The following is an 18,747-nucleotide window of genomic DNA, read 5'->3' on the forward strand; positions in this document are numbered from 1 at the left end:
ACTGGTGAAAGTGATAGATTTTCTTTTGTTTTTATTTCTTAGGAATGTACAGTCTGCATCACACTCGATATACATGTTTGTATAATATTTCAAAACAAATAATTCAATTCATCTGACCTCCAACATTACGGTATTGAAATTAATCTAAAGTACAAATAACTCTCCCAGTTTAGCTCCCTTCCCCCCCACAAGCCTCGTCACCCTCCTTTTAGTTACGTCCCTGAACATCTACTGTGCCTACAAACACGTGACACAGCCGTTGACTGATCAGAATCAGCCGAGGAAACTGATTTTTAAAATTTTTATTTAATGATTAAGGGTTGACGTATGGACAGGGGCGAAGTAGGTGAGAGATTCACCACCCTACAAAAAACGTTATTCCTAAAAATAAATCACCATTCCCCCTCCCCCTTTCCGAAATGAAATAGAACGCACGCTCCCGCGCTGTGTGTGTGGGGGGGGGGGGGGGGGCAGTAATAGGCCAGTGCCATCTGTCGGCCAGCGCGGGGACGAGCGAAGCAGGAAGCGGGAGCTTGTTTGCGGGGCACGCTAAACACTGACACCGGCACACAAACTATTTAGGGGAGGGGGGGGGGAGGACTCCACATCTCCGGGCAGCTGGGCGCTTGTCGCATCCCACGGCGGGCAACTGGTCAGCTACCCTCCTCACCCCTCCCGGCAAGGCGATCCTGTCGGGGCACGTGATTTTGTATGGAAGTTTGTTATTTTTGAAATTATAAATATGGAAAGTTTTTTATTTTTTTTATTTTTTATTTTTTTTTGGCAATTCATCAAAAATGAGGATGTGAAAGCCCATCAGGTACACTGTTACTGTTGAAATATTTCGCCCTGGCCACGAAAAATAAGCTGTCCGTGACGCAGACAGTGCTCGGACAAACTGCAGCGAGGCGGACCGCACACTGTGTTCTCGCAGCGAGGCGGGCCGCACACTGTGTTCTCGCTGCGAGGCGGGCCGCACACTGTGTTCTCGCAGCGAGGCGGGCCGCACACTGTGTTCTCGCAGCGAGGCGGGCCGCACACTGTGTTCTCGCAGTGAGGCGGGCCGCACACTGTGTTCTCGCAGAGAGGCGGGCCGCACACTGTCTCCTCGCGGCGAGGCGGGCTGCACACTGTGTTCTCGCAGCGAGGCGGGCCGCACACTATGTTCTCGCAGCGAGGCGGGCCGCACACTGTGTTCTCGCTGCGAGGCGGGCCGCACACTGTGTTCTCGCAGCGAGGCGGGCCGCACACTGTGTTCTCGCAGCGAGGCGGGCCGCACACTGTGTTCTCGCTGCGAGGCGGGCCGCACACTGTGTTCTCGCTGCGAGGCGGGCCGCACACTGTGTTCTCGCAGCGAGGCGGGCCGCACACTGTGTTCTCGCAGCGAGGCGGGCCGCACACTGTGTTCTCGCAGTGAGGCGGGCCGCACACTGTGTTCTCGCAGAGAGGCGGGCCGCACACTGTCTCCTCGCGGCGAGGCGGGCTGCACACTGTGTTCTCGCAGCGAGGCGGGCCGCACACTATGTTCTCGCAGCGAGGCGGGCCGCACACTGTGTTCTCGCAGTGAGGCGGGCCGCACACTGTGTTCTCGCAGAGAGGCGGGCCGCACACTGTCTCCTCGCGGCGAGGCGGGCCGCACACTGTGGTCTCGCAGCGAGGCGGGCCGCACACTATGTTCTCGCAGCGAGGCGGGCCGCACACTGTGTTCTCGCAGTGAGGCGGGCCGCACACTGTGTTCTCGCAGAGAGGCGGGCCGCACACTGTCTCCTCGCGGCGAGGCAAGCCGCACACTGTGTTCTCGCAGCGAGGCGGGCCGCACACTATGTTCTCGCAGCGAGGCGGGCCGCACACTGTGTTCTCGCAGAGAGGCGGGCCGCACACTGTCTCCTCGCGGCGAGGCGGGCCGCACACTGTGTTCTCGCAGCGAGGCGGTCCGCACACTATGTTCTCGCAGCGAGGCGGGCCGCACACTGTGTTCTCGCAGTGAGGCGGGCCGCACACTGTGTTCTCGCAGTGAGGCGGGCCGCACACTGTGTTCTCGCAGAGAGGCGGGCCGCACACTGTCTCCTCGCGGCGAGGCGGGCCGCACACTGTGTTCTCGCAGCGAGGCGGGCCGCACACTGTGTTCTCGCAGTGAGGCGGGCCGCACACTGTGTTCTCGCAGTGAGGCGGGCCGCACACTGTGTTCTCGCAGCGAGGCGGGCCGCACACTGTGTTCTCGCAGAGAGGCGGGCCGCACACTGTCTCCTCGCGGCGAGGCGGGCCGCACACTGTGTTCTCGCAGCGAGGCGGTCCGCACACTGTGTTCTCGCAGTGAGGCGGGCCGCACACTGTGTTCTCGCAGTGAGGCGGGTCACACACTGTGTTCTCGCAGTGAGGTGGGCAGCACACTGTGTTCTCGCAGTGAGACGGGCCGCACACTGTGTCCTCGCGTCGCAACTGCCGGACCTCAGCTCGCGGAGAGGCGAGGCAGGAGTGACGGAGCTGGTATCCGCGGCCAGGCAGCGAGTGTGTGACCTGCAGACCGCCGGACAGGACGAGCGTGGTCGCGGGCAGTTAGCGCACAGTCGCACGCGGCCGCTTCCTGTCTACAAGCCCTCCCCCCTCCCTCCTCCCACGACCGGCACTAAGCCCTCCACACACGATCAGTACAAACCATCAGTTGGGAGTTACTCGTCGGAACTATCACGTTTGTGCAAGGACGGTGGACAGATCAGTCGGAACTGATGGCTTCCCATCATATGGGACTGTGGGATCGAGAACCCTCTGTCCAAACTGCAGTGTGTGGGCACACGTCTCGTCAGTCCAAACAAACAGTCCATCAGCTGGGTGTCGTGGCAGACATCTTTGTCTACACTCTTTGTTTGCTTTGCTATTTTTTGAAACTGCAAACTTCAATATTCTAAGGATGAAATGATACATCCAACATCAACCCCGAGACTGTTCGTACGTGTGTGTGTGTGGTGGGGGGGGGGGGGGGGGGGGGGAGGGGAGACTTCAGTTAAGTCCAGACTGTCTGCTCGGACTGAGCTGGACTGTCGTGTGTGTGGTCCCGCCAGGCCGAGGGAGGCTCTGATAAAAACGAAAAACAAAACATGGAGATAACAAACCCCCGGCATTGGACCTGATTTTTGACAATGAATTTTGTTTTTTTTTTGAAAATACTGCCCATCTTGTTCACGTCCAGTGAAAAGTTTATGCTATAAAGTTTCTCTTTGGCTTTGTGAACTTTGGTTCGCGCCATCCGCCACAGATGGCAGCACCGTGGTTGTTACACATTTCCGTTCCACCAAATGTCGTATTTCGAGAGCTTAGGCCTTACATATCAAAGATTATTTCGAAACTCAACGGGGCCTCACCCTCCCCCCCCCCCTTTTCTTACGGCCTGTCGCCACGACTCGTGAGGTCTGTGTGACTCGTGCGGGGAGCGGCACAGCTCGTGAATACTGAACAATAATGAACCTTATTCATCTGAAATTAAAATAAAAGGGTGTAAAATATTCTTGGGCCCAGCCGTAACGTACTTTCATTAAAAATCCCTATCTTTCTAAGCCTCGGCTAAAATATATTCCTAAGGATCTTTGGAGAACCACAGATTCAAGTAAACAGTAGGGGAAGCGAAAACAGTATCAGATATATCACTCGTGGAAAACCGTCTCGGCTACGCTTTTAAAGCACAATAAAAAATTACGCTACTATATATTTAATTACAGGTAATATTTAAAACAATTTAATACCAACTGTAAAACTGATGAACCCAATTGAATTGTTATACCTAACCTTACTATTAAAAAGGTATCATATATCATTTCCCGGTCAAACAAGAGGTGACTTGGCGTTTCTGTTCGTGCGCCTGGGGATTCTGCTCTAGGCTTCCCGGCAAACAGTTCCGACTTGCAAGTTGCTTGGTTCCTATTCAGCCAGGGGTCGAGGCCTCTCCGTCCCAGTAATTAGGGAAGTACGACAATAAACCATCAGCCGTCTGGTTTAAAGCCACTCTCTATACTTTTCACGTATCATCATGATGGTAGTTTTATAGATACGTACAATCTGTGCATGTTGTTCGGTTTAACTAGCGTCTTTAATAATATGTGTAAGTTAATTCGAACATTATAAGTCAAGGTTGTGTTTCTTGCCCGCGAGTCCGGGTGGAGCCACATAGAAGGGGGGGGGGATAGAGAGTGTTTGAGCTTGCAGAGTTTATACATATAAATAAAATAATGTTTCAAGTGAACGTTTTTTGACGTGACAACGTCTAATAAATCGATGAACGCCGGCTGCACGCACGAAAAAGTGTCCCGTTACAAAACATTGTTCCGTTACGCTGTGTCCCGTTACGCTCATTTTACGCTTGCGCCGCATCTATCTCTCTTCCACTCGATTGGCCTATGCATCCGAGGAGAAGAAAGACAGCGGCAGCACACAACTTACATCTACACGTGAACTGTTTCGTCGATTGTTTATAAAGTGAAGTGAAAAGTTAATGTGGTTGTCATTGCTTATTACAACAACAATTTCGGCAATAAAGGTTAATTATGATTGCATTTCAAAAATCTGTGTACTAGTATAATTTCAATTATTTATTATTTTATTACTACAATAAAAATGATTCAATTTTATTCATAAAAGTATGAAATCATTTCATCAATGTTTTGTTATGACGTTGTCACGTTAAACTATCGTCCGTAAACCGACTTTACAGACAACCAATTTTCTTGTTTCTTACTGAAACTATACTTAGTTACCTCACTGCATGCATAACAATTATGAGTATGTCACTCGGAATAAATAATTCAGCTCGGGGAACAGAATGAACTGGAGTGTCTCAAGGCGGCGGCACCAGGAACAGGTCGTGAATGGTCGCCAGCTACGCTAGGGAGCTCGCCCGGGACCAGGACAGCAGGCGTACCTCGCGCCTTCGCGCCTGCGCGCGCGCTCTTGCAACACGCTATCACTGTGCGACGCTACCTCGTGCCTGCGTGCCTGCGTCCCGTGGACCGCGCGTCTTCCGTCTGAGGGGAAGCCTACGATGTACATTCTGTATTGCACAGACCCGAATACTCACGTTGGCAAGCCTTCTCTTCACAGACGAGAGAGCCAAACCCGAAGTTCCCCGAAGTTCATGTTTTTTTCCGTATCTTTAATGTAGCTATCTTAACCAAATCAACCGTCCACAATGTTTTAAAGTATTTATAATGTAGCTAACCTAACCTAATTGACCATTAGTTATCATGAGTTGTATATTTATTTACAATAAAAAAAAACCGAAGATGCACAATCGGACGTTTGGCTCTCTCGTCTGTTAAAAAAGCTTGCCAACTTGAGTATTCGGGTCTGTGCAATATAGAATGTACATCATAGGCTACCCGGGCTCGAAGCACGGCGAGGCGACTTCTCTCCCGCCGCGTGGGACATGACAGACTGACTGTATGTCAGTGACGGGTCGCTGCTCAGTCAGCTCGCATACAAAACTCCAAATCGGATCACAAAGCCTGCAGGCGGGATCACAACAGCCCGTCGCCTCCGTCGACCATCAAAAGCTTGGCAAGCTCTGACCTCTGAAAGACGGACCACATCCATGGTTGTGGCCGCGGGAGTCAGGCTGTTGCGCTTGTAACACGTAGTTCAGATGTTTTGTATGATAACATTGCGGTTCTTAAGAATCATGTCCAAACAACTGAACAAACAGTGAATTTTTTCCCAAGAAAATGATACTAAAATATGTACACAAACCTGGCATGAGTAGCAAACAGGATCCGTGTAAATCAACGAGAGAAAAACCACGTCTCGCGTGTTTACCTTTGTTTGGAACGAAATATGCACCGGGGAAGACAAAAAAAAAATCAGCGTAGTTCTATGCTTCGTTCTGTGGGTAAGTTTATTCCTAGACAATACATGTTGGCGAAACACACTGTGCCGTGTAGCTTGTCTCAGATATGAGACTTTTCCACGTAGCTTGACTCAGATTTGACACTGTGCCACGTAGCTCGTCTCAGTTTTGACAGTTCTGAAAAGTGGTGCCAATCCTTCAGCCACAGTCAAAAGTGTCTGTAAACATCTTCACCTGGCTGTCAGAGCACGGCGCGCGGTGCAGTTGTGTCACGGGTGTGGACCGACAGCCGCGCAGTCTCACGAGGCGGGCGACAGAACACCGGGTGTCTGGGAAGCAAGGTCGCCCCACGGAGCGAGTGAGGTAACGGCCGCCATTGTGCCCCGGGTCTCCCAGCGCTGGGCCCGGGCTGTGTCCGCCGGCGCCGCTTTCCCGGTCACGCGACCTTGCCTCGGGCACATTGCTCAACAACAATGCCAATTATAAACAATACACGCCAGTGGTCGGCTCGTTGGAGACCGGGACTACCAACCATGTCGTAAATCCCGCGTGTGTTGTGTGTGTGCGGGGGGAGTTGGAAGGATCCTAACAAATAAGCACTCCTCTAAGCGACCCTCTTGCACTTGCAAAATCTTAAATACTAAACCGGAATTACAAACGTAATTTCACGGAACCCAACTTTTTCCCCCCCTTCATCCCAATTCAATCCAACAATTTTCGCCCTAGCTACCAAGTAAACGAGCCCCGAAAAAAAATTTAATTCAAACGTCCGAAAGCCAATATATTAGTTCTGATTTTCCGGGGGTTTTACGGAAATCATAACAGGATAATGCTGGGAAGGCAACTCTCATTCTCCATTTCGTTTCCGACATTCTGGAACTATAAAGTTTTTTTTACTCTCGACACCAATTGTTAAGCCATTTCTGGCGAAATATTTTGTATCATATCTTCGCAATGTCTCAAACAACAACACAAATTGTTCACGGACTCGTTACGTGAAGTATACAATAAATTTTAAAATAAAAATGGGCGCGTGACTTAAGTATGTGCGTTAGAAGTCATACTTACTAGTCGTAATGAAAATACAAACTTTAATTTTGAATGCAAATAATAATTATAAATAAAATAATAAAATGACTGGCGTGAAATAAAAAAAACCGTTGGTAAAGTATCAATTGAATCCAATTAAAAAAATCAAGGAATGTTATCAACATACTTCCCATTTTGTTAAAATTCATTAAACAATTAATACTACAAAGTTTACATTTTTTTGGTTCGCGTCATCCGCCGCAGATGGCAGAACCGATGTTGCACATTTCCGGTCCGTGCGACTTCCGTTCCATTCATGAAATTACTCCTACGAAATTCCGCAGACCGGGAGCTGGGATGTTACACATCAAAGAATTGTTATTTCAAGTTTTGGTTAAGTTCTCACTGGCACCGCCGTCATTAATTTTAATTGCCTGAAGCATCGATTATGACAGCTACCTTAACGAGATAATTCATTAGAGTACTCGCCTTGGCAAACAATGTCATTAAAATGTTTTCGCGGTAGGAAACGGAAGTAAGCCTTAGGGAGTGCATCTCGACATGTGGGATATTTCGCACGTGAGACATGTGCGCGCTCTCTCGCACTGAGATCTGGAAGTGGAACACGACGATGTTTCAGAGTTCAGCAATTGTCTGATCCGAACCAGAGGCCAGTGTTTCTGTTGTCGTGGATACACCCGTTCCATCATTCACCTGAGTGAATCTGCGTGTGTTTGTGAGTGACTGGTGTTAGTGTGATTTTAGCTAATGTTATTTTTAAACATTAATTATATTTGAGCAGGTGTATACATATGTTTCCATTTTGAGTTACATGTGAGTTATTATTTTTCTTCCCATTCAAGTTGGGTTACTATCATCTTACCTACTTTATCTTCAAGTATATTTTGATCATACTTTATTGTTTTTTTTTAATATGTAATGCAATGATAGAGAATATTTTAATGTAGTTAAGCGTACGAAAAGGCTCAAAAGAGCCTAAGCACAAAGCAAAATGTACTTTTTTCATATTATCCACGCTATTTTCTTTTAATCGTTATTTTCTCTACCGCCCACGATACGGACCATATAAATTGTCTCAATTTCGAAAGTTCTCCACAGTGGTACCAACGGTGCGTCACGACACGCATGTTCACGAGCGCCGACAACCACACGGTGTTGTTCGTAGACCAGCGGCGCGACTGTCGAATCAGAGACAAGCCACGCGACGAAGACTAAGACCCCTCCTAGACGAGGCAGTTTGGCTGACTGCCGCGCGAAGACTCCTGGTTGCACTGGTTGCACTCCGGGGCAACTCGTGCAAGCAACTTCTCTTCCCGACGGGAGTAGGTACTTCTTGTGCTTGCTCTCCTGCAAGAGAAGCATACTTACTTACTTACTTAAATACTAATTTTTATTTAATTATATTTTCATTTATTCATGTAACAATGTTATAATTTATACGTTTTTTTGTTTATACGTAATATTGAATTTTAATTAATTTCTCTTTTTAACTCTCATTTTTATATAACTAATGTAAAGTTTCTTGGGTTATATTTTAAATATTTATTTCTCAGATATTATACGTTTACAATCGTCAAAATATCGCATGTAATTTGAAGTGACTAGATTCACTCACATACAAGCTTGCTTTCGCGAGTGCTAAATTTCCTGGTTAATTAAGTGAATATTGTTAAAAAAGTGTAAAAAAATGGGAAATAAAATATTATTATTATTATTATAAGAGGAAAGCCGGTTGCAGAATGATGTGGGTTCCCTCCGTCGCTGCACACTCACACACACTGACACCGCCAGGCGGGGACCTCGGTGGACCAGAAGGACGAGTGTGGAGCGAGCACGTGACAGCGACACAGGCGCCCACTGGCCACGCGAAGGGGAACTCCCCGTGACACAGTGTGACCAACTGGCAGGGGTCTTGCGCGACTGTCCCGCGCGGGGCATTGTGGGCCGGTGAGCGGGAGACCCGGGGCGCGTCACGACCGCCGATTTAACACACTTTCCTGGGGCTGCGTCGCCCGCCCCTCGCTGCAGGGGGGGGGGGGGGAGCTGCCACCACCCCCTCCCCTTCCCCTAGTCACGTCCACCCCAGCACCAACAAAGATACTCGCGACGTTCTTTTCTTTTTTTATTAGAAAATAGGTAAAACATGCCTCTGTGGTTCCACAAAAGCATCAAAAGAACCCATTTATAAGGAAATAAGTGTACTTTAATAGAAACGAATTTCAATGATTAAATGCATGAATTGTAACGAAGTAATCAAAGGAAAAGACTGAAAATGTGTGGAAATGTTATCTACTTGAACATATTATTGTGAAATAACCGAAATAATCTTTAACGATACAAATGGAAATGAAATAAATCCACATATACCGAAATGAGTGGGAAACCTAGAGTTTCACGTCTTGATGGTTGTTTCCTTTTTCATGTCATTACTATAATTTAAGTGTAATTCTCGTGTAACTGTCACTATAGATCTTTTAGAAATTTTGTTTGGTTGTAGAAATACCAAGCAAGTGGTCATAAAGTGAAGGAAAAAAAACACTCGTAAGTCTTGTTACCACTAATTGTTACAATTATCTTTTTTTTTGTAATGAAAAGTATAATGCAAGAAAACTGTAGGAATGAAATTACAGGAAAAGCCCTTAAATAATTGAGCTAAAAATGTCGATGAGAACGGGCGGTAGTGTTCAGGTTTGCCAACACGACGTTTCGTAAATGTTACCGAGATTAAAAAAAAATGTATATTTTATATATACATATATGACAATTAGAGATTTAAAAATATATATAATTTTTTATATATTTTATATACATACTTCTCACTTCAAAATAACTGGCCAGGATATCAATAGTTATTGAACAACCAATAATGATCAATTAACATAAATATTACTCACCGTTGAAATAACCGCACCGTCAAATGTTATATTAAATTTTTCAGGAACCAAACTATAGCATGAAAACAATTCTAACTATAGTTTATACACGTTAGTATTTCTCAGCAAGAACATTGATACAATTTAATAACAAGATTAAAACAGCGCGGGTTTTTCGGCATTCATTTCTTTTTCAAGTATTGACGGGGCCTCCCTAGTAAAAATGTAAAAATGTGTAGCGCGCCGGGCTACTGGCCAATGCTGCAGCTAGTGGGTGGGCGGAGCTTCTGGGGGGTGGGGGAGGGGGTAGAAGCAAGCAGGAGGCTGAATGGGAGGGTTGGAGGGGAAGGCTCTAATGTCATTGTATCTGCTGGAGTCCAGTTGCTGCGTTATTTGCCAACAAGGTTAAATAATGTGTTAGTGTCAATAGCAACGCAAGTGTTTCTTGTTTCTGAATGTACGCGAGATCTTTTCCTTTTGACGTGATAACGTGTTATAAATCGATGAACGCCGGGGCTGCACGCACGAAAAAGCATGACTCATTGTCACGTTACGCCTGAGCCGAGCGTGCAAAAACCGGCCAACCACCCGTGTGAGAAAATCTTCTATAATATCAAACAGGTTAAGGCGGGCTTTTCAAATAATTGTTCGTGATTATATTTAAACAAACTATTTAAATTAAATTTGCAAAGAAACTGTAAATAATATTTTAAAATTAAAAAAAAAAATATGCACATTTTTTATCAATGTTTCCTAATGACGTTATCACGTAAAATTATCGTCCGTAAAACATCTTTACAGACAACCCTCCCTTAATTTTTAATTAGAGGTTCAAATGCCACCCGTTGCGTATAAAAGGTTTTGTCCCCACCACTGATGCTGCTCCGGCAGTAAGGGTGAACTGTAAGCTGTCCTACTGCGTGGACGTGTGGAGCCTCGTGGTGGCGCTGCAGCGGGAAGCTGGGGGGGGGGGGGCTGGTAGGGGGTTGGCAACTGCCACCACCCACGTTGCGCCACTAATTAGCGCAAATGAGCAGCCGCGACGCCCGGGAAGCGTCGCCGCTCGGCCTGACGAAACAGCGCCACTTTCTCCGCCGAGGAGCGGACAGGTGGTGCCGGGTGGTGCCTGGTGGTGCCGGGTGGCGCACCGTCAGCACCACCCAACACCCGGCAACCCCCTCCCCCCCTCCCCCGCAGTAGTCAAGAGTGTTCAGGCATCTCTCAGAGCTGTAACACAAAACAATAACACGCACAATAGCATTGTTTGGGCGCGTGTACTTATCTAGATACGCGTGTTTGAAGCGATACCTACTTACTAACTTTAATTTTACCCTCAAATAACTAACAAAAATAAAATAATAAAAATAACTGGAGTGACATTACAAATACGTTTAGTAAAGTATAATTTCAATCAAATTAATTTTTTTAAGTTGAATACTCAGTATTCAAAATTAATATAAATCCAAGTATAAAATTTATTATTGAATTAAGTAAAAAAAAGGCCATTAACATTTATATTAATAATGAAAATCAATTTATATGCTGAATGTTAGATCTAATTAATTTTAATCATGTGTTAAATAAAAATGTTAAAATTTAAAATCCAAATAAATAATACACACAGGAACATAACTTCACTGTTATAAATAAACTTTAAAATAAACTTTTAAAAAGTTGTAAAGAAAATTTATATAAATTGTATTCGTATTAAAAAAAATGATTTTAATGATTGTAGCAACGTCTGTGTTTCGTGATTGGTCCAGCCAGTTCCTGTCAGATACATGACTAATGTCATCACACCAATCACAGTATTTCAGCGCGGTAAAATAAGGCAATGTCTTGGCTTGTAGACGGCAGCCAACCACAGCGAAGAAACAGCTGGAGTGGTCATGCCACATTGCATTCTAATAGGCGTTCTTTTTTTTTTCTCGCGAAAAATGCCTGCCCCTAGGAGTATGTCATGTCATACACGTATACCACCTTGAGTGCACCTTGAGTGATCACGGGAAATAAATGAAGATCGAAAACAGTTTGAGTTCAAGTAGTTCATGTTCAGACGTTAGAGTAGAGGAGCTCAGAGTTTTATGTAATTTTCATGTTATGTTGCCTGCAATGGCTATTAGCTAAGCTTGTGGCATTTTTCAGGGGCTTGGCGAAATTTTATAGCAGCTCTGATAAAATTTTCTCACCAATTTGATGTTGGTGTAATTTTTCACCAGCGCGTGATTTCTTTTCACGGAACAGACCCAGCAGCGATGCGAACGAGGTTCTGAAAACACGCTGGGTTCACATGACAATGCAGAAACTTTCTAATGTCGGTGAATACCAGATTATCACTTTCCAATCGACCCACTTGAAAGCAGAACACGATTTCAGTTGTGTATTCACTGACCACCATTGTGAACACTTCTGAAACTAATTTAGTTAATGGTTTCATAGAAAAGTGTGATTGCATTTTTTTTTGCAAATTTTATTTTATCTTCTTAAATAACATATGTATAAAAAATTATGTACATTACAGCAGTAAAATTTTGGAAAATGACTCAGTTATATAATAAATAAAAATATGACCGTATTGAACAAATAAAAGGATTTAAAAAAAATCATATTGAATTTCGTTCTATTTTTAAATTTCCGGCTAGAATTAAAGAAATATCCTTATGACATCGGCAGTATTGCTAGAAAGAAAAGGCTTAAGATAATTGGTTATATAGTATTTTTAAATTGTACATAATTCTATCCTTCATTGATTTCTACTTTTAAACCCTCACTTATGATCTGAAAATTTAAAAAAAAATTTTCTAATCACACGCACATGAAGAGGAACACACTGACCTTTGCTTAGCGTCTACTGACAACTATAACTGTCATCAAACCTTAAATTATCACACTTCTTTTACGTTTTAAACAGAACCCATAAAAATAAAATGTGTTTGTTCCTATTGTGGAAGTTAAATTCATTGTAATTTTTAAAGAAATATTGTAAAATATACAGACACATGAAAAGTAACGAACTTAAACACGAAATTAGTTCATATTTCAAACAGCCGTTGTTCCTGAATTTTACTAATAGAATTCACAAATACATTTTTTTACTTGTAGTTAAAGTACTTGAGGCTCGTAGTGGGAGTGACTCCATTGTAACGTCGCTACTGGGAGCTGTCTCACTTGATACCTTCCCATCCATCACGGAGACGTGAGGTCCAGACTCTACCTTACACCCGGCTGACAGGGGGAAGCGCTGAGATTCACTGAGCCCGGACATGCCTGAAGTTAGTCGCGTTCACGGTGGGAGTTTAGAGTATTTTGGACGGCGTTTACCAAAATGTAACCAACCTTTCAATCAAGCTATGATCACTTAGACGTGTGGGAACTTACTCGCTCAGATAAAAACATTGAAAACTAATTTTAGGGAATTATTTTAATGATTTTATACTTGACCAATGATTTTACGCAATATTTATGCACTCGAGCTAACCTAACCAAGCAGTCAGGACCCCTAGACGGGAAAAATCTTACTTCCAGAAAAATAAAGTATGAAAAAAATGAAATTTTGCGAAAGTTGAAATTATGTAAAATCCTTAACCTTACACACTTTTTAGGTTAACGAAAAAATAAATGTAAGAGAGTCTTTCAGTATTTGCCAGTAATGTGCAACATTTAACCTGGGTAACGAGCAAATTCACGTGTTCTCATGTTGCAAATACACTTATAATTTGAAACTTGGACACCAAAATTCAACGAAGAATTCTTTAAAATAATACCAAGCGTGGTAAATATACGCACATCGAGTTTTCAACTAAAACACTGTACGCGAATTTACTGCTCGAGCAGCTACGTCGAATATAGATTCTTTCCATTTGCAGAGAGAAAGGTTAAACTATATAATGAAACGGCACCGATAAAAGCGAAAAGACATGAAAATAAAAATAAATATAGCCCCGTCATCGGACCTGTTGAATAAGATACACATGTGCTGTTCATTTTTCATGACTAAATTCCTGCCACGGAATTATTGTGCTGTCTGATATTTAAAGTTTGAATGTGTTTGTCCGTGCTGTGGTCTTGTGTTGTCCATAATTCATGCGTAGTTTCATCTTGGGTCCACATGTTTCTGCATCAGCTGATTTAGGCGTGTTCTCTGTGGGTTTATGTCTTCATTTTTATTTCTTATTTTGCATTCTTGTTTTTTAAATGACAAATAGTTAAAAAACTGCAATGGTTTATGACCAAAAAAATTTAATGAAATTATATTTTAAATTATCGATCGGTGTGTAAAATTTTGAGATAGCCTACCTTAAATTTTCAAGGCAATTAAGTTCCATGTTTACCTAAGGGTTGAGAATAAAACCAGGACTAAAGGTTCCGTGTATTCTTCACTGCTTGAAGAAGTAAGCGAGAATGTTCGATGATGTTTTGTGGCATTGCCGGCCCTGGCCATAGAAGAGCGGGCTTACAATTACTCAGTGAAGTCAGCTGATAAGCCACACGAAACTGGTTACTGTCAAGAATTACATTTATACGCATAACATATTTCTAAAGTGGAAGCTTTTTTGGACGTCAGACATGAAAAAGATTGAAAAAGGCTTTAACTAACAGTATTCGTACCATTGGAACATACATTTTCATTAAAAATTTATCGTGATTTTTTTTTAGTAATTTATTACTATTTAAGGTATCAGTTATATCCCACTTAGAAGATTTTAGATTCATCAAACATAAGTCATGCATGAAAAAAAAGCTACCAAATTTCACATTCCATTGACACGTTACAAATTAAAAATAATTGGTTTAAATACAAGGTTGAAAGCTGTTTACATTCATTGTTTTGAGCTTGGAGCTCTGTATCTGTCGGGAATAAAAATAATGACATGCATAATTCATAAATATATTCGCTTGTGGTTCTGGCCGACTTCCAAGTTACGTTTCCTGATGAGCAACAAATTTACTTTCTCCGCCTGCATGTCAATACGTTTGCCAACTTTCCATTCGAACATACATTTCCAATTAGGTAAAACCTATCCTCGCTTCGCATGGTTATTATTATGGACGGAATTTTTCCTTAAGATACCACATTACATATTTGGTAAATACTTTATAATTTGGCTTGTTATAACAATCCAATGCGATTTGTGTTTATTTTTTCGTAAAATATTTTATTAAAAACAGTCAAAATTTTTAACCCTTCAAATTAACAAACACTTCACTATTATTTTGGAATTTTGTGGAATTTTAACGTGATGTTTATGAACATTCATGCAAGTCAATCAGAGTTTTTTTAAATCTAGAAACATGAGTACTTTTCAGGAAATTGAATACAGTTTATAATAATTAATTGCTGTTTGTCTTTACATGGGTCCACATAACGAAAGTTTGAATCAATGGCAGAGTAATCTATTAACTCTAATACATTATACCTTTTTTATGAGTCGACCATTACTCACATGTGAAATGTTTTTTTTTTTAATCTGTACTCGCTGACAAAAAAAAAGGTTGGTAATAAATAAGCTTACTCTTTTTCACGAGTAACATTAGTTTGCCTCCTAGATTACCACCAGCCTGTTATGGATGCTTCTTTTTTATTCAAATCAACAGCAGTAACGTGCGTCTCATGAATACATGAAAATGATAACTTTCTTTAGTTGGGTTTAGGCTTACGAATACTCACAAGGCAAACGTTTGAAGTTTCATGGCCGTCGGTCAGTTAGGACCAAGTCTAGAAGATGCACGACTTTTCGGACAGTATTCTCACCGGCAGTTCATTCCTTTTGCTGCTTCGGTCAAAACCACAAGGGTAAGAAGCTGGGGGTTGAAGTCAAACTGTGAGAAACCCACCTGTCCTATTTGGACAATATAATTTTTTAGTTGTAATGAAGTTTAAAGCTAATTCCTTGCTTATTAGTCATTTACTTCTTTGTTTAACAATTTCATATCTCTTGATGATGACATGTTGACGATTATTCCCAGATAGATCCTTTCAAGCTGTCAAGCAAAGCTGTAGCATTAGCGTTCATACAGCTACAGTTTATTTTGCTAACCAAATTAGAACTGAAGTGACATACATTTTAGTACAGTACATGCAACCATAACCACTCCGTGGGACGAGTCAGTATCATGCGGGCATAGTTAGGACTTGACTACAATCTTACAGATTCCGTCGCCTAGACACAACCGCTCTACGTAAGACACACAAGTCTTTGTCGAACATTTACATTGTCAACGGCTATATTTGGCTGTTGGACAAAAAACTTAAATTTAATTTTTTTTTTAGTTTATTCAACAATAAAAGCAAGTATTTTTAAACATAAGTTTATTCTAATTTTAATATTAAAATGTTTGTTTGCAGTTTTATACGGCTGTTATGACTACCGTAATAAAACATGAGTTTCACTACATCGGACTTTTGAACGAAGAGTTCATCGTAATTTCAAATAACAGAATCTTCGTAGAAAATTCGCACGTATTTTGACTTGCGAGATTTTTTTTTTGTTTCGTTCTAAACAAAGGTAAACACACATACACATTAACAAAGTTAGAGTGTTTCACTGTAAAAATATTTGTTAATACACCAAGAATATTCTATTGGACTCATGTTCAAAGTAAGCGAACTCAGATGCCTGGACACTCTGTAACCAGTGTTGTTCGTGAGTGATAGTTGGAAACTGTCGAGAGTGTGGCCCTGACCGGGCCAGAGGACCTGGTCACTGATGAACAATAGTCCCCATCATGCCGGCGAGAGTGTGGCCCTGACCGGGCTAGAGGACCTGGTCACTGATGAACAATAGTCCCCATCATGCCGGCGAGAGTGTGGCCCTGACCGGGCTAGAGGACCTGGTCACTGATGAACAATAGTCCCCATCATGCCGGCGAGAGTGTGGCCCTGACCGGGCTAGAGGACCTGGTCACTGATGAACAATAGTCCCCATCATGCCGGCGAGAGTGTGGCCCTGACCGGGCTAGAGGACCTGGTCACTGATGAACAATAGTCCCCATCATGCCGGCGAGAGTGTGGCCCTGACCGGGCTAGAGGACCTGGTCACTGATGAACAATAGTCCCCATCATGCCGGCGAGAGTGTGGCCCTGACCGGGCTAGAGGACCTGGTCACTGATGAACAATAGTCCCCATCATGCCGGCGAGAGTGTGGCCCTGACCGGGCTAGAGGACCTGGTCACTGATGAACAATAGTCCCCATCATGCCGGCGAGAGTGTGGCCCTGACCGGGCTAGAGGACCTGGTCACTGATGAACAATAGTCCCCATCATGCCGGCGAGAGTGTGGCCCTGACCGGGCTAGAGGACCTGGTCACTGATGAACAATAGTCCCCATCATGCCGGCGAGAGTGTGGCCCTGACCGGGCTAGAGGACCTGGTCACTGATGAACAATAGTCCCCATCATGCCGGCGAGAGTGTGGCCCTGACCGGGCTAGAGGACCTGGTCACTGATGAACAATAGTCCCCATCATGCCGGCGAGAGTGTGGCCCTGACCGGGCTAGAGGACCTGGTCACTGATGAACAATAGTCCCCATCATGCCGGCGAGAGTGTGGCCCTGACCGGGCTAGAGGACCTGGTCACTGATGAACAATAGTCCCCATCATGCCGGCGAGAGTGTGGCCCTGACCGGGCTAGAGGACCTGGTCACTGATGAACAATAGTCCCCATCATGCCGGCGAGAGTGTGGCCCTGACCGGGCTAGAGGACCTGGTCACTGATGAACAATAGTCCCCATCATGCCGGCGAGAGAGCGCATCTCTCCGCGCGCCGCCGAGAGGAAGGAACGGGGAGGGGGGGAGACACCCGCGGCGCAGGAACCGGACCTCGGGCCTGACTGATATACGGCGCGCATGCGCGGCGGCGCAGATGAGCTATCACCGCGCGCTGATAGGTGCGCGCCTGCTGGGCGCCGGGCAGATGTCGGCCGCGCGCATTCTCTTCCGCGTTCCTCGCGCGCCCCTCTCGGTCCAACACGTCCCGCGACAACCAGCGACAACACGCGACAACACGCGACAACCAGCGACAACCAGCGACAACCAGCGACAACACGCTACAACCAGCGACAACACGCGACAACCAGCGACAACCAGCGACAACCCGTGACAACCAGCGACAACCAGCGACAACCAGCGACAACCCGTGACAACCCGTGACAACCCGCGACAACCAGCGACAACCCGCGACAACCCGTGACAACCCGTGACAACCCGCGACAACCCGCATCAACCCCTGCGACAACCCGTGTCAACCCGTGCGACAACCCGTGACAACCCGTGTGACAACCCGTGACAACCCGTGTGACAACCCGTGACAACCCGTGAAACCCACTACAACCAGCGACAACCCGTGAAACCCGCTACAACCAGCGACAACCTGTGCGACAACCCGCGACAACCCATGTGACAACCCGTGACAACCCGTGTGACAACCCGTGACAACCCGTGAAACCCACTACAACCAGCGACAACCTGTGCGACAACCCGCGACAACCCGTGAAACCCGCTACAACCCGTGCGACAACCCGCGACAACCAGCCCGTGGCTTCCAGTCCAGTGGACGAGAGAGCGGTCAGGGCGGACAGCGACGCAACCCTTCTGCGAGCGTGAGCCGATCTCGCCGAGTCATGGAACATAACAACCCCTCGCTGCTTCCCTGCAACCAGGAGTCGCCTGGGGTCTGCCACCCACTCGCACATCCGGCCGAGCAGCCTCACGCCTTCAGAGTGTGGCCTCCAGTAGCGACCAGTGCACGTCATCATCTTAGCTCCCGGTGTAACAGCCAGATCGAGAATGGAACGGGAAGTCGTATGTGCAACAACAATGCTGCCATCTGTGGCGGATTTCACGAACCAAAGTTCACAAAGCCAACAGGAAAATATGAGCAGTATCTTAATAAGATTCCTTTTAGAAAATGAGGTCCAAATACTTTTACAATCGCTTTTATAGGAGCTATTTCATGGCATAGTTTAACCATTCCGGTCTGAAGAATTGATAGTCGAC

The 18,747-nt window shown here is 44.9% G+C and overlaps 1 protein-coding gene across 1 annotated transcript; it reads right to left on the reverse strand.

Annotated features, from left to right (window-relative positions):
- Positions 1 to 228: 228 nt before the first annotated feature.
- On the reverse strand, positions 229 to 18,506 carry LOC134533363 (keratin-associated protein 16-1-like). Its single transcript, XM_063370883.1, has 3 exons — positions 18,366 to 18,506; positions 922 to 2,517; positions 229 to 237 (listed from the first exon to the last, which is right to left on the reverse strand). The coding sequence occupies exons 1-3, from the start codon at positions 18,504 to 18,506 to the stop codon at positions 229 to 231; spliced, it is 1,746 nt and encodes a 581-aa protein (XP_063226953.1).
- Positions 18,507 to 18,747: the final 241 nt, after the last annotated feature.

This window comes from Bacillus rossius, chromosome 6 (assembly GCF_032445375.1).
Source record: "Bacillus rossius redtenbacheri isolate Brsri chromosome 6, Brsri_v3, whole genome shotgun sequence".
Classification (NCBI taxonomy): Eukaryota; Metazoa; Arthropoda; class Insecta; order Phasmatodea; family Bacillidae; genus Bacillus; species Bacillus rossius.

Coding starts and splice junctions, on each gene's coding strand:
- LOC134533363 (XM_063370883.1), bottom strand. CDS start 18,506: ATGATGACGTGCACTGGTCGCTACTGGAGGCCACACTCTGAAGGCGTG. Junction 2,518..18,365: donor TTGTTATGTTCCATGACTCG/GCGAGATCGGCT, acceptor GGCGGTCTGCAG/GTCACACACTCGCTGCCTGG.